This window comes from Lepisma saccharinum, chromosome 8 (genome assembly GCF_977018435.1).
Source record: "Lepisma saccharinum chromosome 8, izLepSacc3.1, whole genome shotgun sequence".
Taxonomy (NCBI): domain Eukaryota; kingdom Metazoa; phylum Arthropoda; class Insecta; order Zygentoma; family Lepismatidae; genus Lepisma; species Lepisma saccharinum.
This window is the reverse complement of record NC_139236.1, coordinates 74,063,285-74,090,860: the sequence shown is the minus strand read 5'-3', so window position 1 is coordinate 74,090,860 and position 27,576 is coordinate 74,063,285. Positions and strand designations below refer to the sequence as shown.

General features: G+C 40.3%; 1 protein-coding gene across 4 annotated transcripts in view; it reads left to right on the top strand.

The window, feature by feature from the left end:
• nan (transient receptor potential cation channel subfamily V member nanchung) overlaps positions 1-27,576 on the top strand; it is a 226,984-nt gene that overhangs the window by 133,152 nt on the left and 66,256 nt on the right. For all 4 annotated transcript variants that reach the window (XM_083127591.1, XM_083127590.1, XM_083127593.1 and 1 more), the window contains 2 exons: positions 8,351-8,540; positions 12,116-12,269. In XM_083127591.1, coding sequence (XP_082983717.1) covers positions 8,351-8,540; positions 12,116-12,269 — 344 coding nt within the window. The remainder of the gene's footprint in view (positions 1-8,350; positions 8,541-12,115; positions 12,270-27,576) is intronic.

Genomic DNA, 27,576 nt, shown 5'->3' with positions numbered 1-27,576 from the left:
CTTTGAAAGGGAGAGAAGGAGCAGTCTGACTGACTTAGGTGAACTACCTACGAAGATTAGAGAGAGCTTAGTTCATTTTACTCTACGTTTCCTTAAAATCATCATCGTTCTTCTAAGTGTAGACAGGTAATTATCCTAACCAAACATGTATAATTCAAATATCTGAGAGGACTGGACAGCTGGTGTAAACAAGTGAATGAACTTAGGTGAAATGAAGCTTAGAGAAAGTTAAAATAAAAATAAAGAATAATCCTATGGATTGATACGAATGGAAGACTTCGTCATTCTATGTAATTTATACTTCATTTTACACTGAAGAATCAGACGGGTTCGGATATATTTAGTATTTTTCTTAAAGTATCAGCCACTATACATACGACTAAACTTACCTAGTATGAATTAGAAAGTAATAATAAAAGGTAAACATGAAAATTCCTTCGCTACATTAGACTAGTAACTTAGTCGAACGTTAAGAAATTTGGATCATACGTACTAAATCCAATGTAAATTTTTCGCATTCTCGCGGAAATTTTCACTACAACAGAACTGTCAGTATACATTGTAAAATTTCAGTGAACACATTTGGAATTGAATAAGAATCATACTCTTTATTAAATTAATTAAAAAGAACGTTAAAAATAAATATAAACAGTGTGCATTCACGTCTGATACTTTAAGTTTCAACAATTAGACTGTAGAGCTCTTCAATTTTTATACTTAAGTTTAGATTTAAACATAAGTTTAACGGCAGCAGTTGGTAAAATATCTTAACAAATTACTTCCACAAATACGAGTAATATACCAGTTTTAAAGAGCATTCACTTTATGGTCATATGTAAATTGTTACTTTTACAATTAAACCATGCTGTACAAAAGACAAGCTACCTACATTTTCGACCGCGAAGAATAATCATAGACATTTCAGCAGTACAAGGTATGAAAATGTTGGCGCAGGAGTTTTCAAAAGATTTCAAGATGAGAGATTCGTTTCTGTGTTATCATTGCATGAATATCATAAGCGGACCTTCATCTCTGGTAGTTTTTTTAACCCAAAAGTTCTCCATGAATAATTTAAGACCTTTCCATGCTTCGTTTAGACCTTTTTTTCCCTTTGGCATGCTGGGTAACACCACATGGTAGAGGGAGGCAATTTTCAAATGAGCCGAGTTTGAAATTCGGAGGTAGTTTTTAGGAGTTTTTAAAATGAATATCTTGAATATTCTTCCTCCACATCCAAAAGAGTCGTGGGCGGTTTCTTTTTTCCTTTTCATTTTATTGACGTAGCCGCAAGGCGATTCGCGGATAAACCAGGGAATACGGGGCAGGTTCCCCTCTTAAAATGCACGACTCAACCGAACAAAAAATATTCGAGCAACATAGCATCCTTCTACAGCACATCTAGTAACATTTTCTAGGTTATTAAAGGATCAAAAAAAAAAAAAAAATCAGCACAAATAAGCTAGCCGGGTAGTGGCATATTCTTAAAATTTTACCGTGTTTACTGCAACAATTCTTATTTATTTACTTATTTATTATACACGTCTAGATAAATTACTTGTACATTTAATATAATTAAAGCACCATTGCAGGCATGCAAGTAAAAGAAACACAGAAGTCCGACAACTTCAAATTTTCCGTCAATTTCTATTTTTTTTTCATAAAATCTCTCTTTATACCTAAAAATTGATCTAGATGTCTCTGCACCAATGGAAATTTCCCTTAATGTAGCAAAACTGCATTTGCCAAGCGTGGCACAGAGAGCAGGAAAGAAGAGGCAGTTTTCTCCTGCCAACACTCTTTGTAGCGGTGGAAGGCCGCGTGTTTTTAAATAACCACTCGTTTTAAAACTAATATCTTGAACAGCCACTCGTTTCGGTCCCTTCGTCCTCCAGGTAGGAAACCCGGGTCGTCAGAAGGGTGCGTTGGAGAACGATCAAAGGCAAACATAAATCAGTCTTTAAACTCCTTTAAACTATTTACTTAAATTCTGGTTTAAAAGCTTCTTTCAATATTTTGCATAATACGAGTATATAATGAGCAATTACACATATATTATAGATAAATGTATACAAATATGTGAAAAAGTTGGTTTACCGGCTGTAAATACGGTAATATAGAGAATACGCCACAGTAGTCTGGACTGCATTAGAGTTGCCATGGTTTTATAAAATGTATTCACTGTCGCAAAAAAAAAACTTTCGGGACACCTATTTAACCGGGTTTTTGTTTTTCCTTCCAAACTACATTTCCCATTCGATCCGTATTCGTCTCAAAGTTGGCGAAACTTCAAACTACAATGGCGATACAACTCTCGATCGTAATTTCTTCCAGCTGTGTAACAAAAGAAGAGGGCGTCTATTGCCGATCGAATAAGGACGGGAGGGGCCTTGATCCAAACATTTTCCATCTGGAAGGGATACGTTCATATTTAGAGGGTAAAAGGGTACTTTTAAAGCCAAAATGACCAAAAATGGGGCGGGGCCTTTGCGAAAAATATATAATAGAGTTGAGAAAATGTTGTGGGCGATAGGCGGGAGGGTGTGTGGATATATCACTGGAGTGGTGTTGTCGAGGTAGGGTGAAAAGCCAATCCACCGCTGGGTGATCCGTTGCCCAACATCGACTAGAGGCAGTAATAATAATAACAATAAAAATATCCTTATTCAGTGGGGAATGTCCAGCTTCCTTCTCTGATAGATTACCTAGACACCAAAAGCCAATCCCAATATAAATTTCTCCACAAACCTTGTTGGAGAATCTATGTAATTTTCAACGCTGCTTCACATTTTTAATCACTTGGACTCTCCCTTTCTTATTTGATTTGTTGAAGTTACCGCCACCTCACCTGAAGCGGTGCTTCTTTGTAGCTGCTCTTACTTTGCATCTGTGCAATTCCGTTCGAGAAATTTTCACACATATGATATTCTTATTACAACACTACATTTACAAAATACATGTGTATTTTTGTTGTTTTCCGTCACTCCTCTGCCACTCTAGGCAAATTCGCTGTAGACTTGCATCCGGAAACTTTGTCGTTGGTCGACTATCGGTCTTGCGATCAAAGTAAAAGTGAATGTGAGGTAGTGGAGGTAGGGCCCCACACATTCACGATATCAACCATTCTCAGAGGTGATGTGATCAGCACCACGTCCGGGACGCCTTTACTCTCATGATTGCCCCAGGCAGCTACTTATTGGAATCTGGCTGAACCCAACAGGTGAATGTTCATAAAAATCTAGTTCACGCGCCAAGGGGATCGAACCTCCGTGGCAGTCAGACGCCTCGCCGACTTATAAAAACTTCATTCCATGTTTTATTTTTCACTTCCTTGCTTTCATTTATTTACATTTGTTTTCCAATTTTCGACATGACAGACAAATGCCTCATCCGGTATTCAAACACTCTGGTATTGTACCGCGCTGCGGTGTCTAACTTCATCACGGAGATGGACAGCATAGGCCAGCCTATCATAAACGTCGTACAGTAAGAGGAGGAGCTAAGTGAATTTTGAAAGGAGAACAAAAAATGACAGAAGGTAAATAAAAATTGTGCATAATTTAAAAAAAGAGTTCCGTACATGAAAAGAGAATCGAACATAGTAGGGCAGAGTGGATGAAAATGCGTAACGATCCCACCATCGAAAGTTCCCAGTTCGAGTCCAGATTTGGGCATGATTGTTCTGGAAAAAAATATTTTCATCTCGTTCATCTAATCGTGATTCACCATCATCGCGATTAGCCTAAATAGGCAGAGAAGTGGCGTAAAATACTTTCTTAATTTCTACTTCGATTATATTGCGTCGCATCGCTCTTGTGTTAATCTCGACGTTGAGGATGAATGATGAACCGATTATATTAAATAATGGGACACACTTACCTTAGCCAGATTTCGAATCTGGCACCTCTGTGCTGTATATTAAAAAAAAACTATCGGAATTTCTAATTTATTTCATCTACAAGGAATACATAATACAGACTACAGAAAGAAATGCATAAAATACATGACAACATTTAGGTAAATACAAAAGAAACGTGTGATGGGATTCATCGAATCCATCGTCGTATTATGCGTTAAGCACATTAGATAAATAACGAACCAAACCATCAAATAACAGTGCAAAGCGAATAAACGTGAGCGAGCGGCGTAAATGAAACACAAACACTGTTCAAGGATTTCCCTCCTGTATCAAATGCATTCATGTATTCATAGGATCCTCTGTTGCAAAACATCTGTGCGTGTGGCAAATCCCCTCTTTGTCCAGCCGCCCTCATTCTATTACGGAGCTGATTTCCATGCTCGGTAGGCAGATTTCACGCAACAGACACACCCACAACAAAGTACAAAAAAGTATGGCTTTTCCTGCATGGGAGATGGAGAGACACTATTGAATTTTTCATGTCACATCACGTTTGCTTCAATTAGTAAATGGATATTTCATGCAATCGTTCTGTTTATTTAGTCCGGCTTTTTCTCCCGACACAAATTTTCATTCCTCCCCGCAGGGGCGTCGTCATCGGTTAGCTAGGGAGGGATGTAGCTCCCACTCACAAATAGCCTACATGAGGATTTTTTGGGAATCGTTTAGAGCATAAAAAGACTGGCGAAAGGAAGGAGAGAAGAGGTGAGACAAAGAGAGGTAGACACACACACAGAAAGAGAGAGAAAGAGAGAATGGACGAGAAATATAGAGAAATGGAGCGACAAGAAAAGGAAAGAAAGATAGAGAAACATGAAAAGAATAATGACAGACAAATAGAGAAGCAAAATAAGAATGAAAGAAAAATAGAGATGCTAAAGAAGAATTAAAGAAAAATGGAGAAGCAAGAGAAAAATGAAAGAAAAATACAGAAGCAAAACAAGAATGAATGAAATAGAGAAGCAAAAGAAGAATTCAAGAAAAATAGAGAAGCAAAAAAAATGAAAGAAAAATACAGAAACAAAACAAAATTGAAAGAAATAGAGAAGCAAAAGAAGAATTTAAGAAAAATAGAGAAGAAAAATGAAAGAAAAATAGAGAAGCAAAAGACAAATGAAAGAAAAATAGAGAAGCAAAAGAAAAATGAAACAAAAATACAGAAGCAAAACAAGATTGAAAGAAATAGAGAAACAAAAGAAGAATTCAAGAAAAATAGAGAAGAAAAATTAAAGAAAAATAGAGAAGAAAAATTAAAGAAAAATACAGAAGGAAAAAAAGATTGAAAGAAATAGAGAAGCAAAAGAATAATTCAAGAAAAATAGAGAAGCAAAAGAGAAATGAAAGAAAAACAGAGAAGCAAAAGAGAAATGAAAGAAAAACAGAGAAGCAAAAGAGAAATGAAAGAAAAACAGAGAAGCAAAAGAAAAATGATAAAAAAGAGAAGCAAAAGAAAAATAGAAAAGCAAGAGAAGAATGACAGAAAAATAGAGAAACAAAAGAAGAATGAAAGAGAAATTCTCACGGTCATTCAATATATGGTGACCCCAAAATGTTCCAATCACGCTATTAACAAAAAAGCATACCACGCCTGCCTGAGACGGGTTTCGCCAACGGACTGGAGCGGAATTGGAATTTTTAAAACATGGACCGTAATAAAATCTCTTCCTAGGAATGGGGGTGCCATTTTCCCGCAGAGAATTAAGTTAGAACCTACTTAAATGGAACCAGTTATGGACCCTTTGCAGAGACTCCATTGAGGAGAGAGAGATGAGCAGCCAACAGCACCGGCTGTCAAGTAGCTTCGCGCCTGATCAGTGACCGCCTGGGAACAACTGGTACTAATGACATCAACACTTCAAGAAACTTTTACATCTTCCAGAACTTTAATTCCATAATGAAACCCTAACCCAGACATGTCCGTATACCTAACCTCTGGCACAAAACCTTTACTATTCAAGTCATCCCACGCCTCTCCCTGCGACAGTTGCAGTGGACAATAATATTGTCCGACTTAAAGACATTCCGCCATGACAAAAGACTGACTTTACGATCGACATATACGGAGGCACAGCACTTGACACGAGCTGAAACTTCAGAAAATAGTTAATCAAGAGGTCTCGGGTTTGATACCCAGTGGAGGCACGTGGTAAAGTGGAGCGACAAGAAATGGAAAGAAAGATAGAGAAACATGAAAAGAATAATGAAAGAAAAATAGAGATGCTAAAAAAGAATGAAAGAAAAATAGAGATGCTAAAGAAGAATTAAAGAAAAATAGAGAAGCAAGAGAAAAATGAAAGAAAATTACAGAAGCAAAACAAGAATGAAAGAAATAGAGAAACAAAAGAAGAATTCAAGAAAAATAGAGAAGCAAACAAATGAAAGAAAAATACAGAAACAAAACAAAATTGAAAGAAATAGCGAAGCAAAAAATAATTCAATAAAAATAGAGAAGCAAAAGAGAAATGAAAGAAAAATAGAGAAGCAAAAGACAAATGAAAGAAAAATAGAGAAGCAAAAGAAAAATGAAACAAAAATACAGAAGCAAAACAAGAATGAAAGAAATAGAGAAGCAAAAGAAGAATTCAAGAAAAATAGAGAAGCAAAAAAATGAAAGAAAAATACAGAAACAAAACAAAATTGAAAGAAATAGCGAAGCAAAAAAAATAATTCAATAAAAATAGAGAAGCAAAAGAGAAATGAAAGAAAAATAGAGAAGCAAAAGACAAATGAAAGAAAAATAGAGAAGCAAAAGAAAAATGAAACAAAAATACAGAAGCAAAATAAGAATGAAAGAAATAGAGAAGCAAAAGAATAATTAAAGAAAAATAGAGAAGCAAAAAAATGAAATAAAAATACAGAAACAAAACAAAATTGAAAGAAAAAGCGAAGCAAAAAATAATTCAATAAAAATAGTTAAGCAAAAGAGAAATGAAAGAAAAATAGAGAAGGAAAAGACAAATGAAAGAAAAATAGAGAAGCAAAAGAAAAATGAAAGAAAAATACAGAAGCAAAACAAGAATGAAAGAAATAGCGAAGCAAAAGAATAATTCAAGAAAAATAGATAAGCAAAAGAGAAATGAAAGAAAAATAGAGAAGCAAAAGAAAAATGAAAGAAAAATACAGAAGCAAAACAAGAATGAAAGAAATAGAGAAGCAAAAAAATGAAAGAAAAATACAGAAACAAAACAAAATTGAAAGAAATAGCGAAGCAAAAGAATAATTCAAGAAAAATAGAGAAGCAAAAGAGAAATGGAAGAAAGATAGAGAAGCAAAAGAAAAATGAAAGAAAAATACAGAAGCAAAACAAGAATGAAAGAAATAGAGAAGCAAAAAAATGAAAGAAAAATACAGAAACAAAACAAAATTGAAAGAAATAGCGAAGCAAAAGAATAATTCAAGAATAATAGATCCCACTATAAACTGTAAGTTCAGTCCCGATTAGTCTTTTTGTGCATAAAACCTTTCTTTCTTTCTTTCCAGAAAGTAACCCACCAAGAGAACTGACTGAACCTCTTTTTCTTTTTCGGTTCCGGGACCGAATTTAAATACTTTAAAGATTAAAAAAATATTTTTAAGGTCCAGAACCCATTTAAGCTTAACACCCACTGAAACGCGGAGAAATACGGCAACAGAACTTCTGTTGTCTGCTTCTATTGAAATCAAAAGGCGTAACTAACGCCCACTACGGCGAAAGGCGCGGAACCGAAGCGCGGAATTTCCATGCCAGAAATCTGCAGGTTATCTTAAAGGAGGTGTCTCAATGAGACGCCGAAAACGCTTGCTGATTTTCTCTCTTGGACCGGAATCGAATTTACTTAGGTCCGCTTTAGACGAATGCATTTTTCTTAACGTTTATGCCATGACCAAACTCCTGCCGTGTAAAGTAAAAAATCAGATGCCATGGTATATTTCATGGCATTTCTCAAAGACAGGATCGATCCTAGTTTCATATCATTTTTCGTAGCACAGCCAATCAGAAGCGACCTCTAGGTCACGTGTGCAGATGTAATGTCGGCCGCGTGAGATGTAAACAATGTATCACTTCACATTTTTAAAACACGATAACTATTCAGGCAAGAGGAATAACGTTTCCTATTAAATGGTTTTAGGTACAAATCAATGGCGCTGCTTAAATACATGCTTATGTCGTTTACTGCACACGTATGGAAGAATATCTTAGTTGTTTCAACTGTAAACAACGTGCACTCAGCATAGGTGTTGTAACTCGACGTGCCTTTCGTGCCGTATATATTTATTATACATTGTAATCACAAGAGTTCACCGAAATGTTACATGAAATGCTTCCGTGTAAAGTAGTATCTGCTATAAGATGTTTGGAAGCAAAAATGCTAAAGGAAATGCTTCCGTCTGAAGTGGGCCTTACAATTCCTGAACCTTTAACAACATTACTAATAAATGCGTTGCTTGTTTCAGGGGAGAACGTTCTGCATATGGCGATCGTGAACGAGGACCCATCCATGGTGAAGTACCTCCTGGACAGCGGCGTCGACTTCCACGAACGATGCGTCGGCAACTTCATGTGCCCCGAGGACCAGAAGGCGTCGCGCACAGACTCTCTCGACCACGAATGGGTCAACGTCTGCGTCGAGACCAACTACGAAGGGTATGTAGCCATGACGGATTTCTCAACATGAATATCTTGAGTTTTCCTCTGACTCCACTGGCAACCCTGATCTACACGGTAGCCTGGAACATTAAGTAGACACATTCCAACCAATGTTCTGTCCAGCTTCCGTGGCGGAGTGGTTATCACAACGCGCTACGACGCCAGGGGTTCCGGGTTCGAATGCCGGCCTTGTGAGCGACCCTTCATCAAGTTAATCATATCATAAGTCATCCTTATCGTCGCGAAGTGGCAGAAAAATGACGCAAGATAAGTGGGCCTGATGTTTGGAAGGTGCTATAATCACAGACATGTACTTTCCTTCTAGCTGGGGCACCTAGTGGTTCGTAACCCACTTTTAAACTGTAGGTTAGGACCCGATTATCCTTTCTATGCATAAAATGGACTTTAAAAACACTCGAAGAAACAAATTTACTTCCTCTTCTTTTCATTATTTACCATCTTAGATCTATATTTGGTAATTGTTTTATTGTACGTCTCTTTCCTGCCTATTTAGACTTAGACATTTAGACAATGAGGTTGCATGTTGCTTTCATTTGACTCTTGTCATTTAGCGTCGCTTTTCTTCCACTCTCGGCCAATTTCGAAGATGAAGATGAATGATGATGAAATTATGAACGAGCGCTCACAAATAACACCCATGCCTAAGCCGAGATTTAAATCCAGGATCCCTGGTGTCGTAGCGTGCTATTCTAGCCACTCCGCTACGAACATTGGCAGCAATTATGGAATTCACTGCCCAAAGGTCTGACAGTGAATAGTTCAAATATATGTGATCCTTTGTTTCACCGATTCTTCATTCACCTTCCACTGAACTAGAGGAAGATAGGCGGTAAAATATAAGAATATGAACAAGTGTTTCAAGATGAACAGAATTGACGCTGGAAACGGCTTTCCTCACTTGATAAATTCATCCTGAAATGTTTGCAAACAGAGTATCGTCGTTCCCAATCCTCCATGATATCTGTGGAGGTCAAATGAGCCAGATAATCGGATATAAACAGGGGAGTGAAGCCGGTGGCAGGACAGCGCAGGGGAATTTGCCGTTTCTGAAACGTTCCTAGCTTAGTCTGGCAGTTAGTGTATGATTTGGAGGGAACGTTGCACAAGGCAAGGCACCAGAGGAATATATGTCCTACAGTCTGAGCAGAGGGACATATATGCTACATGAAATTATACCTATATATGTAGGTATTATGCATTACACTTATGAACAGCCATTATTTAAATTGGACATACATACAAGATGGCAAGGCACCACTACAAAACTTGAATGAAGACATCCAAGTATGACTCAAACTTTCACAACTCATGCAAAATTATATATTCAATATCTTCCTTTCTCGAGACCTCTATCTAGACAACAGCCCATAGATGTGCGAACGGCCTCTGATTATGGAGATTTCACTCGGGAATGAAAAACTACATTCCATCTCACAGTTTTACGAACTCTGTATTGATGTGTTCAAAGCAGGGGCGTATCTTAGTGGCTCGGACGCCACGAGAATCCAAGTCCTGTCTGTAGCTTAAATTTAGGCGTAATTATATACAGGCCATACCTCTGATGTGAAAATGGAACTCCATTTAATCAATGTAAAGAAAAATAGAATCGAAATAAATGCCTCGGCCCTTCTTAGGCAAAAACTTTCACTACACAGACGCTTGCAAATAGAATGCACATAAATTGACAAATATTGAATGACATTTGAAATACTGTTGTTGCAACATTAAAATGAGCTTCTGCATTCTTAAAGACCTTCACTGTGTCACTGCCATATACAATTACATAAGAAATAATACTTGCGACTTCTCATGCTCGATCTCTTTTCAATACTGGTTATAAACGACGACAAAATCCCTCTACACCGGACCCAGTGTGAACGCCTATGTAACAGCCACAATAGTCAATCACGCGGAATATTAAAGACTGCGCCAAGATTAAAGATTACTCTCAAAGGAAAGTAATTCACCCTATCTCAACTCTCATTTTAATCAACAAATTATAATTTTTGGGTCCTTTATTTCCTGGTTTATCATAGATTCAAACGATCAGTACTTTTTATCCTCAATCTGGAACTGATTAGAAAAAATCAAGCTGCTGCGAAGTGATATTATTGGATCGAACGTGCACCTCTTGCTTTGATTACCTTTGCAGCCGATGCACGTCCCTTTGGTTGATCTTTGGCCGCAAAACGTAATCCGTCAAACCGCCGACGGTAATAAATGCCGGAGGAAGAGAAATCTGGCCTCAAATTTCGTCGTCCCAGATGCAGGATGATCCATTACCCGTCTGAAGTTTCTATTGGTTGTTGCTGTTAAGATGTTTAGTATAGATGTGACGTAGTCGTTCTCCGGCAATATTGCAACTAATGCAAAGTATAAGGGCTGCACGAGTTATGTGTTTCGTGAAAGTTCAAATTTTGCAATAGAAGTACACAATTGTATTGGATAGTTTGGCAAAATTTCAGTAAACCATATTCTAAATATTCACTGGGGTTCGTGAGCATACGGTGAGTATTTGCTTCATTTTTATTTTACATTGGTTTTCTAATTTTACAACAGTTAAGGCTAGTTACGTCACCGAATGGTTAGTGTAGCGTGCTGCAATGCCAGAAGATTCAGGATTCGAATCCCGGATGATGCAAGGTTTCTTAGGTGTTTCTACCCTCTGTTTTATCAGTTCATCATCATCGCATTACGATTAACATAATGTGATAGAGAATAACATAAAATTACACATATACAATTGTATATTTAACTTAGATTATGAATTGATTTTTTGTATTAAAATCTATCAAATATGGTTCGAATGGTCTTCATTAATTTCTGAATTCCTCTAATGCCACATATTACAAATAAATAAATGGAAGTACAATATGCTTTAACTGAAAAAAACACATCTTTAGTATAGCATTGAATATTTTCAATGTAGTTCTTTAATATTCCTTTACAAGTGTTCATATTTCTTGCATCACTGGCGTACGCAAAGGAGGATTATGGGACTACAGCCCTTCACGAAATTTTAAGGAAAAAAAAAATTCAAACGAAAGCATTAAGGACCTCGCGAAAAAACTACGGTGGTGAATGCATCCCCGTTTAAGGTGACACCGAATACCATTTTTGTCTTTGAACAACTTTCGAAAGGAAGGTTAAAATCGTAAATACGAAATACTGTATGGTGCTTTCCGATCTCTAGAGCGCTCTACAATTCCAATTTACAATTCTAACCACTTCCAAAAAAATCTACGTAATCTGGTGAATTACTCAGGTTTACATGTTGGTCCATAGTTTTGTTGCCTTGAATTTGTGAGAGAGAGCATGTTTTCAAATCGGTAGAAGTTGTTTATATTCGTATATGCTATTTTCGTATATCTCACAAGTGTAATCTCGGAGGATTCACTTTGGTTCGAAGTTCACTTTATGCACACAGGCTAATCTGGAATTCGCACAAGCAGAAAGTGGAAACTTTGATTATAAAATTTTTGGGACACCCATAACCGAGTGCATATATGAAACTAAGTGCGTTGGCAACTGATTCTTCTGCCTACTTACAGGTACGTCTACTGGGGAGAATATCCTCTGAGCTTCGCCGCCTGCCTTGCCCAGGAGGAGTGCTACAGACTGATGCTTGCTCGGGGTGCGAACCCGGATAACCAGGATACCAACGGGAACACGGTGCTGCACATGTTGGTCATTTACGACAAACAGGTACGTCGGGATTTTTTAAAAAATATATATATTTACGACATTGTATACATGGCGCAGTTGAGGCTATAATGCTTTCCCTTCCGCTCAACAACCAATAATTACAATATTCATATTTTCTCTTTACTAATGAAAATAGGAAAAATAAAAAAATATACAATAAATAATAAAAAGTTTGTATACGTCGACACCCCCTCCCCTCACACACACACACATTATATATATATATATATATATATATATATATATATACACACACACACATATATATATATATATATACATACATACAGGGTGATTCTAAAGGTATAGTACAAACGAAAACCACAGATACCTCCCATGAAATAGAGACGAAAGTTTCCCTTCCACTTTGCCGAGAGATGCCTCCGTGAGGAGCTAGACAACGCCGAAAACGTGTGAAAATGAACTTCACACCTCTGTACAGCCAGTACCAGTGAAGATAGAAAGGCGGAACAAACGAAGTCAAAAGGAACACCAAAGTTGCCATCCGAAAAACACTAGGCGGCAGCTGCGCAACGCATGCGCATGGGGTTCCACAAAGGAAATAGGAGTGTCCCGCAAGACAAGTGAAGGGAAAGGGTAGCGATCGACAACGGTAGGGAGAAAAGAAGCAATGAAGCATGAAGTAACAATTGCTCAGCGGGAAACAAACACCATGACTGAAGCAGTGCAGTCGAGAAAAGTAGTGCGGGGTTGCAGAACCACGGGAGGACGACGTAGGATGTAAAAACACACCGAGAATGCAAGCAAAGTGGTCCGTGACACTCGACAGGCAACAGACGCGTACATGGTTCGGGGCAGAAATGGCGGCGCTGGCGGTGCAGCGCAAGGGAGTCCCCAAAACACAGTGGGGAGACACCGCAGCAAGAACAAAGCACGGTGCAACAAAAGAGAAAGAGGACCGGACGGGGAATGGTACCTGCCAAGGAGACAACAAATGCGGGACGAGGGATTCCCCGTAGGGAATGTCACACAGAGGTCGTGCGCCAGCAGGACAAACACAGCAACTACGGGCACAGGAGGTTATTGCTAATGAAAGGTGCACGTACAGATAGGACCACGTACCCCGTACTAACGTTGTAACAAACGTCGTGATGGGGCCCAATCAGCCTCTTAGAAATGAAGCCGGAGGCACATCGCTGGGTGGGAGCGGGAGAAAGGCTGCTGGAGTGTCGTACGGACCCCACCACTCCGTACGGTGGACGACACTAATGGACGAGGTCGGAATGTTTCCATCCCGATCACCAGGTCCACCGCTCCCAGACCTGACGCGGCTGCTTGCTTCCGAGCGCAACCCCAGCCGAACAACTCGAGTCCCTCCTCGGCCGCAGCCTTCCGCTCCGAAACCAAGCGTGGCCTCACACCACCGCAGCCGCACACTGCCGCGTGGGTGTGAGACCTGGGCGAGCAAGGCTGGACAGATAAACTGCGTGGGACAATCGTGTAATGAAGCTACGTGGGGGTATGCACGTCTGTTCAACTGCTGGGTTACCCCACATTGGTGTACAAAAACACCACACGATCGTACGTAGTGCTCCCCGTCGGCTCGAGCAAGACGGACGAAGTATGGTGAATGGGGCAAGAATGAAGGACGCTACATGTGTTCCACGATGACAAGGCCCCAGAGTACATGGCCCCACCTGACGGCAGTGGTCAGGTAGTGAAGAGCACAGGCACGGGTGGCTCAGGAACGTCAGCTGATTGTACCACAGCGCCGTGCGGACGTGTGGGCTGATTGGAAGTGCAGCGTCAGGGAGCGAGTCAGTGAAAGAGCCGGTGCGGTGGTGGTGTGCTTGACGTACTACAATTGAGTACGTTGTTTCGAAGCCGTTGTGACCAGTGTGTGTGTGTGTGCCACCTGTGCACTGCAGTACAGTATTCCATAATTGGCACTATCCTCACCGTACCATTGAACGCTACACATTTGTAGAACTTAGGGACATGCATTTTGTCTACGGCCTTGCAGATGGCAATGGCCGAGCAGCTGCACGCCTTTATCGCGGACGGTATCCGGAGAGGCGACAACCCGACAGCAGGTTGTTTTCGAACGTGCACCGTACCCTTGGTAAATCGGGTGTGTTACGTGCAGGCCATCATGTCGGTCACCCAAGACATGTGCGCACCGCGGCGGTCGAGGAGGACGTACTTGCTTGCGTGGACGACACACCGTCCACTAGCACCCGTAGCATTGCACGTGCAGTGGGAGTATCACAGTCGACAGTGTGGCGTGTCCTTCATGATGATCTGCTGTATCCCTATCATCCACAGCGAGTCCACGCGTTGCAGGCTGGGGATTACCCACGACGTGTGGAATTCTGTCAACGACTGTTGCAGTTTTGTACCAACGATCCCCGTTTTTTTGCGCCATGTGCTTTTCACGGACGAGGCAACATTCACCCGTGAGGGCATCTTCAATTGCCGAAACAGCCATGTGTGGGATTATGAAAATCCACATGCAGCAGTCGAGGTGCACCATCAGACCCAGTTTGCAGTGAATATCTGGGCAGGTATCATCGATGAACAGATTATCGGTCCATACCAGCTGCCACCACATTTAAATGGCCGCCTCTATCGCACCTTTCTTGCATCAGTCCTTCCAGAGCTGCTAGAAGATGTACCCCTCAACGTGCGACATCGTATGTGGTTTCAATTGGATGGAGCGCCTGCACGTTTTCATGGCACAGTGCGAACCCTTTGGCACCGTACCTACCCACAGCGCTGGATCGGCAGAGAGGGCCCCGTCCCCTGGCCCGCCCGTTCGCCTGACCTCACACCAATGGATTTCTTCTTGTGGGGCCATGTGAAAACACTCGTCTACGAGACCCCGGTGCCTGACAAGGAAACATTGGTAGCGCGGATACTTGCAGCATCGGCCGAGGTGTGTACCATGCCAGGGATTTTTGATACGGTTCGCCAGAATTTACTGCGACGCTGCAATGCCTGCATTGAATGTGGTTGTCGTCAATTTGAGCAACTTCTGTAACAACGTCAGTCCGGGGTACGACTACGTACTACGTACTATTCCTATCTGTAAGTGCACCTTTGCGTGGCAATAAACCTCCTGTGCCCGTAGTTGGTGTGTTTGTCCTGCTGGCGCACGACCTCTGAGTGACATCCCCTCGGTGCTGCTACGGGGAATCCCTCGTCCCGCATTTGTTGTCTCCTTGACAGGTACCATTCCCCGTCCGGTCCTCTTTCTCTTTTGTTGAACCGTGCTTTGTTCTTGCTGCGGTGTCTCCCCACTGTGTTTGGGGACTCCTCACGCGCTGCATGTGTTTGTTTCCCGCTGTGCAATTGTTACTTCATGCTTCATTGCTTCTTTTCTCCCTACCGTTGTCGATCGCTACCCTTTCCCTTCACTTGTCTTGCGGGACACTCCTATTTCCTTTGTGGAACCCCATGCGCATGCGTTGCGCAGCTGCCGCCTAGTGTTTTTCGGATGGGCGACTTTGGTGTTCCTTTTGACTTCGTTTGTTCCGCCTTTCTATCTTCACTGGTACTGGCTCTACAGAGGTGTGAAGTTCATTTTCACACGTTTTCGGCGTTGTCTAGCTCCTCACGGAGGCATCTCTCGGCAAAGTGGAAGGGAAACTTTCGTCTCTATTTCATGGGAGGTATCTGTGGTTTTCGTTTGTACTATACCTTTAGAATCACCCTGTATACATATATATATACATATATACCGCGTAAGGCACCTAAAAGTACCACCTGAAATAGCGAAGAAACCAGAAACAGTAGCGATGTGAGGTTTGCGGGAAACAATAATATCAAATGGGGCTCGTAAATCGGAGGTATGTGGTGGGTCGAAAAATATCGACAAATGGGGCATCTGGAGCAAAGTCATATTTTTTTTAATGGAACGATATACAATAACATGCATAATATAAAAGAGCACACGCAGAGAAACACAACGCCGTTGGTCTCATGCATCTACTGCACATAGGAACGAAGATATGGCCATGTGAAAATATGTAAACAAACTAACAAGTGGCCCACTTGACCGTCAGTACCACGGCATGTAAGACTTCTCAGGTGCCTGACAGAACTGCCATTACGCAGAGCAAGTTTTGACAGATTTGACACCGTTAGACTTTTTCCTGTGGGGAAAGCTGAAGGACATTGTCTACCGGGATGTGCCAACAACTCCAGAGGATATGCAACACCGCATTACTGCGGCCTGTAGGGACATTCCCTACGAGATGCTATATTCTGTGCAACGATCTTTGCGTGGGCGCCTCGTTGCCTGTATCGCAGCTGACGGCCACCACTTTGAACACACACTTTGACAGGTTTTCGCTTCTTACGCAGTGGTTCTTCGACATACTGCCATGGTCATTTTCATCATGCTGTAACACTGTCAAATACATGGTGCTGACGATGTCTACTGTATTTTTTCTTCCTTTAACACGTTCTGTCTTCATCTTGTCCAATGGCTTCCGACATCTCATACTTGTACATGCCGTGGTACTGACGGCCAAGTGGGCCACTTGTTAGTTTGTTTACATATTTTCACATGGTCATATCTTTGTTCCTATGTGCAGTAGATGCATGAGACCAAATGCCTTTGTGTTTCTCTGCGTGTGCTCTTTTATATTATGCATGTTATTGTATATCGTTCCATTTAAAAAAATATGACTTTGCTCCAGATGCCCCATTTGTCGATATTTTTCGACCCACCCCATACCTCCGATTTACGAGCCCCATTTGATATTATTGTTTCCCGCAAACCTCACATCGCTACTGTTTCTGGTTTCTTCGCTATTTCAGGTGGTACTTTTAGGTGCCTCACGCGGTATACATATATATATATATATATATATATATATATACATATATATACACACATATATATACATATATATATATATATACATATATACATATATATATATATATATATATATATATATATATATATACACACACACATATATAATTTTGTGTGCGTGAGAGAGAGAGAGAGAGAGAGAGAGAGAGAGAGAGAAATCAATATTCAGTTTATAGATCAAAGTACTTAACATGTGTAATTTTAATTGTCTTTTGAGGTGTGTAAGGGGTGAATCTTTGAGAAGGCACCCAAAAGTCAACCTCACTTCCACGTAGTACACCCCAGTAACTGAAACGTTTCAGGCCAAGAGGCTCTGGCGTCTGAAAGTATGGCAAGTATAATCCTCCGTAGGGCTGTGTTTTGTCCTTATTTGTGCCGAGTGCCCCTTTGCACTCTGATTGGATACTCCAGGTGTTCTGTACGAAATAATTTATTTTACTTCGCTCTTCTGCCACGTTTGGCTAATCGTCAGGATGAGGATGGGTGGTGATATGATGAAGGGACGCTCACAAAGAACACCCAGGTCGGGATTCGAACCCGGAACACCTAGTGTCGTAGCGCGCTATGCTAACTTCTCCGGAAAGGAGATCGGCGCAAGTAATGAAGGCTGCATGGAAAATGGTACACATTGTTCAAATCAGTTGGTAAATAATTGCCATTCTGGTGAAGATTTCTCAAATCCTGTTAGCTACGTAATGAACCCTAAAACGCAGAATCGGATTACTCCCCAGTCACTTTGTATTGACCATTCATCGGAATTTGATACTGCTCTGAAACATGTCTACATTTCAAGAGCTGACATTTTATCATTCGTGCGTTTTCAGAATTAAAACGCAGCTCTCTCTCATTCGACAACCTGTGACATTTTTCTGATAGTCATTAACTCAGACCGTTTCCCCGGCATCAATGATCAAGCATTCAATTAGTCTCAGTCGAAACCATGCGGGGTCGACATCTGAACGACCGACAGTGACTTTGCTACAGATGTTCATTTGTTTCAATTTGCATCTGCCCTTTAGGTGCTTCGTTTTTTGTAAAAATTCAGGTCACGATTCAAGGATCGATTACATGAAATGTTTTATGCTTTTTCCTCTACAGGCGAAAGCAAATAGATATAAACGCACAATGTGCTTATGAAGCAGCATGAAGAAGGATTTCGAGTACCATTTCAGTTATAAAAGCTGCTTCCATTTGTGGATGAGTCATCCTTATGTGGTCATGGAAACGTTATTCTTTACTAAAGCTCTTGACTACCCTTACGGCGGGCGCCTTACATACTGGCAAGGTAAGTGGGAAGCGGGTAATGCGCCGCAGACCAAACAGACAACAGCGGTGGCGCCGAGAGTTACACGTCCCGGGAGGAAGTACTGCGCACACGTTCTGCACACATGCTGCGTTTCTTATCGCGTTGGATTGGTCGCTTTCCCCGCTCCCCACTTCCCTTGCCAGCATGTGGTCCGCCTTCCGTAGGACTTGACTTAAGTGTAATTACCACAGGAAAATGAAACTTGCATTTACTTTCGTATGTGGTTAATATGGTGTCATTTAAGCTGCTGAAGGTAGTATTATCATATTGCATGTACATTTTACACACATATACATACCCACACTCAACATCTCTCCCTCCAGCCTCCTTTAAACACACACACATACATTCACATGCACATATCATTGCTGAGAGAAGAAGTTCACTACTTAACTGCAACAATAAAAATTTTCAGATATTTACCCATTTCACCTGAATCAAACAAAAACGTATCTAAAACACTGGTACAAAATAGGGTAACTTCGGTGAATAACGCCACCAATTGGTCATTTCGTTCTAGAACTCATACATTTTTATTGTTAGGAACATGAAACTTACATGTATAGGAGAATGAACTTTCCTCTATTGTGTAATAATAAAATATTGATTGCACTGTTATAATGAAAGCAATAAAATACTAAATTCTGTGTTAATGCAAAATGGAGTTATTTCCAGACCTGTCGGGTAATAACGCCATGTTCTTAATTACAAGTAAAACATTAACATTTTCTTTACTAAACTGTAGTAGGAAAAATAATTACTGTAGTAAGTTATTAGAAAAAGCATGAATACTTGGCACGTGCATTTGAGTATGGCAGCCACACACACACACATACATTCGTGGTGCTACTCATCGCTGTCAGAGATCATTGCACAACCCTCGTCACACAATGGGCACAGGCCACACTTGTTGATATTACCTGAATCACACATTTCATGATACCAAACTTTGCATTCTATGCACTGTATCCAGTTTTTACGAATTCTGGCATCATGATAGTATCCTCCACAGTCTCCACAATACAAGTCCCGGTCCTTCTCTTTGGAGCAGGTGGAGCTGTACTGCTTGTTTGTGCCTGACGAAGTGGAAGAGGATTGTTCTGCAAACAAGGTCCGTGTCACCAATACTCCTTTGGTATTTAGAGAGCGATGCCTGACAGTGCTCCTCTCTATGTTAGGAGTCGGTAATACCTTGTGGATGGATAGGGTACTTGTTTCTGGTGAATGGGGTGATTGGGGTGTATGCGTTTTTTCAGTTGTGGTTGCTAGTTCTCGCTCTGAGACTTCACTAGGGGCAAAAGCGTGGTCCGGAAACGTACCTGTTGAAAGGATAGATGCCTGTAGATGTGAAGCCTGCAATTGCATTCTTAGGTGTTGCAGAACGCAGCCAAGCCTGTGAGAACAGTTTTGGGAATTGCAGCTTCCCAAGTGCTCTGCCAGGATACTGTCGTCGATAACTATCAACTGATTCATTCCAGTACATCTTCAGGAACTTGAAGACACTCTTGTCCAGTGGCTGAAGTTCGTGAGTACAGTGTGCAGGCAGACACAGAAGTTGAATATTCATGTCTTCAGCAGCATTTACAATTGTAATGTCAAGATGACTGCTATTACCATCTACAAGAAGCAGCACTCAGCCAGGTAACCGGTGGTCGTTGAAATGTCCAAGGAATGTAAGGAATTCAGCCTTTGTGATGTAGCCTTTAGGAGTCATAGCATAGATGCTGCCTGGGGGAAGACCGTCACCAAATTCCTTCTTCCCATATTTTCCCTTGTACAAAACCATTGGAGGAATCCAATTTGATCCAGAGGCATTGGTGCATGCAAAAATAGTCACAGTTTCACCTTTCTCATCGTGTGTAGCATTGTGAACTCTTTTGCTCCCTTTGAGTGCAAGAATTTTCCGATTGCTGTTGTATGTTAGTTGTAATCCCGTTTCATCTGCGTTGTAAAGGAGTTCTGGTTTGGCTTCTAACTTTAAAGTTTCAATTGTATTCTCAAGGAGTGTATACAAATCATTCACTATTGTTTCGTTGAATTTCATGAGTCGCCCGTAGGATAAGTTTTCCGCCTTTCTGCAAACGATGTCTGGATGCCTTGAACTAAATGCATAAAACCAGTCTTTTCCAGCTCTTCCATTTCGAAAAGGATTGCTTAGTTTGTTTTCTTCACAGATTCTGTAAGCGGACTCACAAACGTCTTTTCTGGTTAAACCAAATCCAACTCTGTAAACGAATAATTCTCTGTCTTAATTCCAGTTCCATTTCCTGGGACAGCACAGAGTCGCGACTAAGTTTTCGAATGGGTTGTTTGTCTTTTCGCGATACCCAGTCCCTCAAAGTTCTGCGAGGAATTTGGAACAAACGTGCAGCACATGCTATCTTCAACCCTTGTTTGATTGCCGCCATAGCTTGCCTCAAGTCATCTACTGACCATTTGGCCCGTATAATTCTACATTTCCTCGCCATTTGAAAGAGGAAATTAACCGAGAATAAGTATCTGTACGCCTCGAAAGTAACTGAGCAAGGATAAACCTATTTTCGAAATCAACATTTCCTTAAATTTGAGTTTAAATTGAGTGGCGTTATTCACCGACACGATGATGGCGTTATTTCACGAAACAACAGATTGCAGTTTAACCTACTGTTCTAAACTACGATACCGACCATGAAAACCGTACACACATCATTCACTTACGTAATAAACGTATTGTGTACGTACAGCATTGTTAACATTTGAAATCTAATTCTACAATAGAAAAACACTCACCTTTGTCGGCGCGCTGAAAATGTGGACCCTTTTTCCTCGAAACGCAACTCAAACGTCTACACTGTTCAAACTCTTTCTCTTAAATGAAGGCTCGACAATGGCAACCGTTCTTATCAGCAATGCTACCAGGCACCATTGTTTATCGTACAACGGTGAGTCACCCCTTAACTTTATGTGCGTCCATGCTTTCAGAGTTGAAACTTTGAAATTGCATTGTTTCCCGCCTGGCGTTATTCACCGAAGTTACCCTATCATTACAACAGACTTCAACACGACGACAAATTCATATTTAAGAATTATTTAAGAATAACACCCCTTTAACACTTTCATAAATATGATACACCGAATCAGATACATATCGCTGGATTGAATTGAACCGTTTTTTTTAAGTCCACTTTATAACAAAATAGGCTAATCGGGACTGAACCTACAGTTTAAAGTGGAATCCGAATCACTGTTCAATGTGCCTGCACCGGGTATCGAACCAGGCAGCCCTCCATTACAAGGCGACAACGACTACGCCATCGAGAAGGCAAAGAGACTGTTGGAAAATACCAGTGAACCCAGTATTGGCAACACCGACATATCGATATACGAAAATCGGTCTTTTTTTAATTTTCGGTATTTCAGTAACTTCTGGATCTTCGACATTTCTGTATTTCAGTAGTTTTACTATATTCTGTATGGTTAGTATATCGATATTTTAGGTATTTCCGTATCATTATATCTTCGGTATTTCGGTATCTTTCACATTTCCATGCTTTTAGGTCTTTTCCTTTGGCAATATTTATCTGTAGGCAATATCGAAACCCGGTATTTGATTGATTAATTTGGTTTATTTTACTTCGCTTTACTGCCACTTTATCCCGAAGATGAAGTTGAGTGATGATATGATGAAGTTGATGACGGGATACTGGCAAAGCGCCGCAAACGAATTGCGCACACTTATATCTAGGATTGCGCACAAATCTCACTGACCTGTTTTGCGCACAGATTTTGATCGCTTTAAAGTCTGTGCGCAAAACTGTTTTTTTCTTTAGACAAGTAGAGACGGAGAAATTAGAAATAAAATTGTAAATCATACCAATTTACTCAAACTCAAAAGTTAGGTTAGGTTAGGTTAGCTTAGGATAATGACTGCGAAAAGTCCATACACGCACACAAACAAACACAACAGAAGTGAGAACGGCTTGAGAACATTTCACATCTGACAACATCGCCGCATTTTTTTGTGCGCAATCCTGTAAACTGTGACAGCTTGTCAACGGCTTATCAGATACCACTGATAAAACCGGAAAAGTGTGCGCAATCCGGCTGTAGCCCTCACAAAGATCACCCATGCCGGAATTCGAACTCGTGACCTCTGTAGTCATGGCGCGGAATGCTACGACCTTGCCACGAAGGCGGCATAAAACAGATTTAAAAGACTTAGGGTAATATGTTGTAACACACTGTAAAGGCAAGAGATAAATATTTGAGAATTCGAAAAATCCACAGGTTGATTAATCGAGTCTGGACATACAGTTTAAGGTGGCATCTATACCGCTAAAATATACCTCCACGGAGAATTTGACCCGAATACCTTGATTAAAAGGTGTTAACGGTAAGAAATAACTCTATCGTGGAGGGTCAAGAGACGCGGGTTCGAACCTTGTCTTCATTCTAACATCACCACTTTATCATCCATACCCAATGTCCCGGTTAACCTGGACAAGCAGGAGAAAGGCGTGAAGTAAAAAAAAAAGTTCGACTTGCTTTAATATATTGTCCCCCTACCATTTTTTAAGTTTTCGATTTCGTGGAACGATACAGCACCCGTACATAATTTTGTCCGTTCTACAATATGAATCAAACCCTTCCGTAAAAAGGCCCAATCACATAGGAATTGATTGACACGTTTCATTAATAGCTGTTGCGTAGGTGGTTTCGAAGGACGAGGCTTTTATTTATGGTCGAAATGGAATTTTTATTAAAAGGCGCGCATTCAATGCTTCTTCCCTTCGGCCCGCGGCCCTTGTCAGGACCATGCTCTGAAAAGGACAAATTGTTGCAGTTTTCTAGTTTTTCAGCTGCCGGTATGGATCAAGCTCGGTTTCCCTGAAGGGAATTATTTCTGAAGCGTAAAGGCTTACGGCTCAATCGCCGAGGTGTGTGGGAGGACTGCTATCACATTGGGGTTTTCATGTGCAGGTATGGAGCGGAATAGATCCATAGAAGCTGTGCAGTTTTGTGCCTCCAGGACGCTATTCTAACAACAGTGTGAATTTAATATTTCCTCGAAGCAGCCAATATCGATTATTGGCTCCTAGAATTGTTATATCGAAACTAGTATGTGAACTACCCTTCAAGGACCTGCATGCAGATTTGCACACCATTGACATTAAGAATGAAATATGGTTTATTTCATCCTGAATAGATTCCATTTAGTTTCTTTCAGGAATATTTATTTAGGGTTTGTGAGCATTCGAAAGAGAAGGATTAGTTGAAGGGGTCAGGTGTAAAACATGGTACGCGTGACATTTTTGTTATTTTTCAGTTACGAAGTACGTAAAATGTACCATCCTTCAATTTTCGAGTGAAATTGCCATGTCATACAATTTGCAATGTACTCAGTGAAGCCTTCTGAGATTGGTGAACGCAACACGAAAACAATTTATCTACAGTACAACTTCCAATAACCTTTTTTTTTATTAATGAACTCAGAAATAACCAAAATGTCACTTCATGAATTAGGTGTTAATCAAATGAGAGAAAATAGAAATCCCTTATCAGAATTACATTCTGGGTATGAATTTTTATTTTTATTTCAGAAGAAAATTACTAACTTGATGAAACCAAACTGATTTTAGCGTGTAAGAAATAATCAAAAAAATGCAATGAGTGCTGTTGTTTGCTCAAACCAGACTCGTGAGGGGCATTACTTTCTTCGGGTTAACTTTCCTAAAAAGTATGCCCAACGCAGGAAAATATGTCTAAATACTACGTAGTCGTCGAATTTTCTCAAACTTTTTCAAGCGTTATATTGAACCAATTATATTAGTTAAACCATTGTAACTAATTTAATGGAGGAAATTATCAATATTGTTTAACTAATCAACAACGCATGTTCACATCACAACTGCCCCCAAAATAGATGCATAAAATGAACTTAAGACCTAAGTCATCCGAGCACAATTTAGTTGCTTTTAGCAAAATTTAAGAGTTTAATGAGCACACTTTTCCTGATTGGGAGGTTGGTAACTCCGGACACACGGTAAAAACTTGGGCTTCACATCTGTTTCTTGTCCAGCTCGGGCCCGACCCTGTGGCCGAGTGGCCAGTCTGGCGAGAGCTGCGATACAAGGAAGTTGTGCGAACGCTAGCTCGTACAACTCCCGATCACGCGTACGCGTAGCCAGTGCTTTACGTAAGTGTCTTGTGGAAGTTTAATACATAGAAGTCAAATGGCGATTAAAAGGGTCAACACTCTGAAAATTAATTTCAGCAACATCAGAGACAAACCCACGTCGACGGGATTACACCAATGGATGAACGACACATTGAAACTAACACCGGATCAGGTCGTGAGTATCGAGTTAGATCACTTTAGAAAATGTTTGTATCTGAAGCTAGTTTCGAAGCTTGTGTGTGAACGGTTGTTGAATCAATCGAATGGATGTTATGTGTATAATGATTCGGAAGGTGCCCATGAGGTTTTAATGACATGGACGGACAGTGCAACAGTAATAGTTCGACTTCATGTGATCCCAAGTGAATTAGACGATGACTCGATACGAGTAGTGTTGAACCAATATGGAACCATACATACATTAGTAGATGAGAAGTATAATGATGATCATATATATCCAGTACGTACGGGCAGAAAAATTGTAGAGATGACCTTGACCCGTTCAATACCTTCTTACGTGTCTATAAGTGGAGGGAGGTATTGGGTCACACATAATGGTCAAGCTAAGACTTGTGCAGCGTGCGATTCCCAGGAACACTTCTTCAATCAATGCCCCAATCGACAGCGATCATCAGCAAGAGTGGGTGACAATTCGTATGCAGGAAAAGTCCGACCCATCCCTTATAACCTGAACAGCACAGAAGAAGTGATCACCAGTGAGCCTACAATACTCTCGGGTGTAACGACCAAGAAACAAAACGAACCACCTGCATGTGTCAGTGATGAGACAATACAGGGTGTTCCACAAATGTCGACCAGAAAAGAACAAATCGCGTCAAATGAGGAAAGTACTGAAGAATTTATGGAGAGTTCGGTGTCAACCAAAGACGAGGATCCCAGTTTGCCGATCACCAACACTTTTAAGGAAAGAGAACCAAGGGAAACACTTGAAGATGCACAGACAACAGATGAAAATACCTTGCAGATGACTACCAGAGACCAGTCTCCAGCACGTTCATCAGTGCAGATCGCATCATCACCTACAGTGGGGAGGCAGAGACGGAGGAGGAATCGTCGCGTCGAATCGATCAATGGCCCTCCAGCAAAGAAACCAAGTGAACAACGTTCCCCTTCGCAAGTGAGGGATAACCTGTCCCAAAGTGTACCCAACAATCTGGAAACAACCCTTGCTCTTGATGATAAACATATGAAGAATGGCTCTACAGAAAGTCTGTAAGTATTTTTGTTATCCAACATTTGACATAAAAGACGTGTTATTAACTAGAAGTGTTCATGTTCCCTTCTCTCGCCCCCTTTTGTAGGTATTGAGTGTAAGAGAAGGTTTTGTTTACGGGTTGAGTTAAGAGATATATTTAACAGAAATGTTAGTAACGGGTACTTTTTGGTGTGTATTTATATTACTTGTCACGAATAACCTAGATTGGAATACCATAAACGATATGGCGCAAGAGACAATATTTTATTTAGCCACGATTAATATGAATAAATTTCAGTATATGATGTTTGATCAGGTGATTGGTGTGAAATATTCCATACATAGCCAGAGTATAAAGTATAGCTATTTTTTTTTGTTATATTTTAAGAATCTTTGTGTGTAAGGTAGACCTAACAACAGTAAAACAATGTATATATTTAACAGTATTGTAAAAGCAAGTGTTTACATATCCATAGTGATGCTTACCACCATTAGACTTGCTAGTATAAACATAAACAAACTACAAAACAAAACAAAACAAAGTGCATTGGGGGACTTTCTAATTCAATCCGCTATAGATATTGCTCTCATTCAAGAAGTAGCAATAACTAATTATGAGTTACCCGCTAGTTATATTGTCTATAATAATTCCACATATTCAGCGCAAGGAACAGCTGTATTAGTTCGAGACAATATACCTGTATTAAATGTAGAATACCATCCGAGTGGTAGAATTACAACTGTACAAGTGAAAACCTGTGGATATGTAATCTCTATGCGCCTTCTGGTAGTAATCAAAGGCAGCAACGCAATGAATTTTTCGCAACTGAAGTTGCGACGGAACTTCAAGGTAATAAGCAGCATATTATTTGTGGAGGCGATTTTAATTATGTTTTGTTGCCAAAAGACCAGCGCCCTGGATTTAATACATCCAATGCGCTGCAACAGTTGGTAACTGGGTTTCAATGGAAAGATGCATGGGACACTTTGCACTCAACAAGAGCAGGCTTCACATATGTAAAGGATGGGGGTGCTTCACGGTTAGATAGATTTTATGTTTCACCATCAATTATCCCTAATATCTCTAATGTTAATATGGTGCCAACTTGCTTCTCAGATCATAGTGCAATTATAATGGCGGTAAATATGCAACTGCCAAATATACAATATGGGTATGGATATTGGAAAATGAATGTATCTTTATTTGATGATCCACTTTTTGCTGACAAATTCCAATGGAAATGGAAGTATTGGGAACGATTAAAGGCGAAACAAATAAATATAATTAAGTGGTGGGATGAATATCTAAAGCCAGCTATCACAAGATTTTGTAGACAATATAGTAGGGAAAGGAACCAGGATTGGAATAATAAATACAATTTTTATTATAAAGTGTTGAGAGAGCTAACTGATGAAGGGGTAAGAGGGGGAAAAGTGCAACAGAACATTAAACAAGTACAGGCAATATTGTTGCAATTACACGCGCAAAAAAGAAGTGGGTGCAAAATACGTAGTAAACTTTTACCTTTTGACCCTCTTGAAATGGCCAATATTAGTCATGTTCTACATGAACGTAATCGTGGAAAACGCCAAACGATTCATAAGATAATAGACGAAGATAATTCTGAACATAGTAATGTGACTGACATAAAGAAAATCTTTTACCGCGCTTATCACTCTAGATTTCAAGGAACAAGTTATGTTCCAGCTCAGGAACAAATATTTTTACAACAAGTTCCGGAATTTTTTTCTGTTAATGACAACTTGCTGATTGAAAAGACC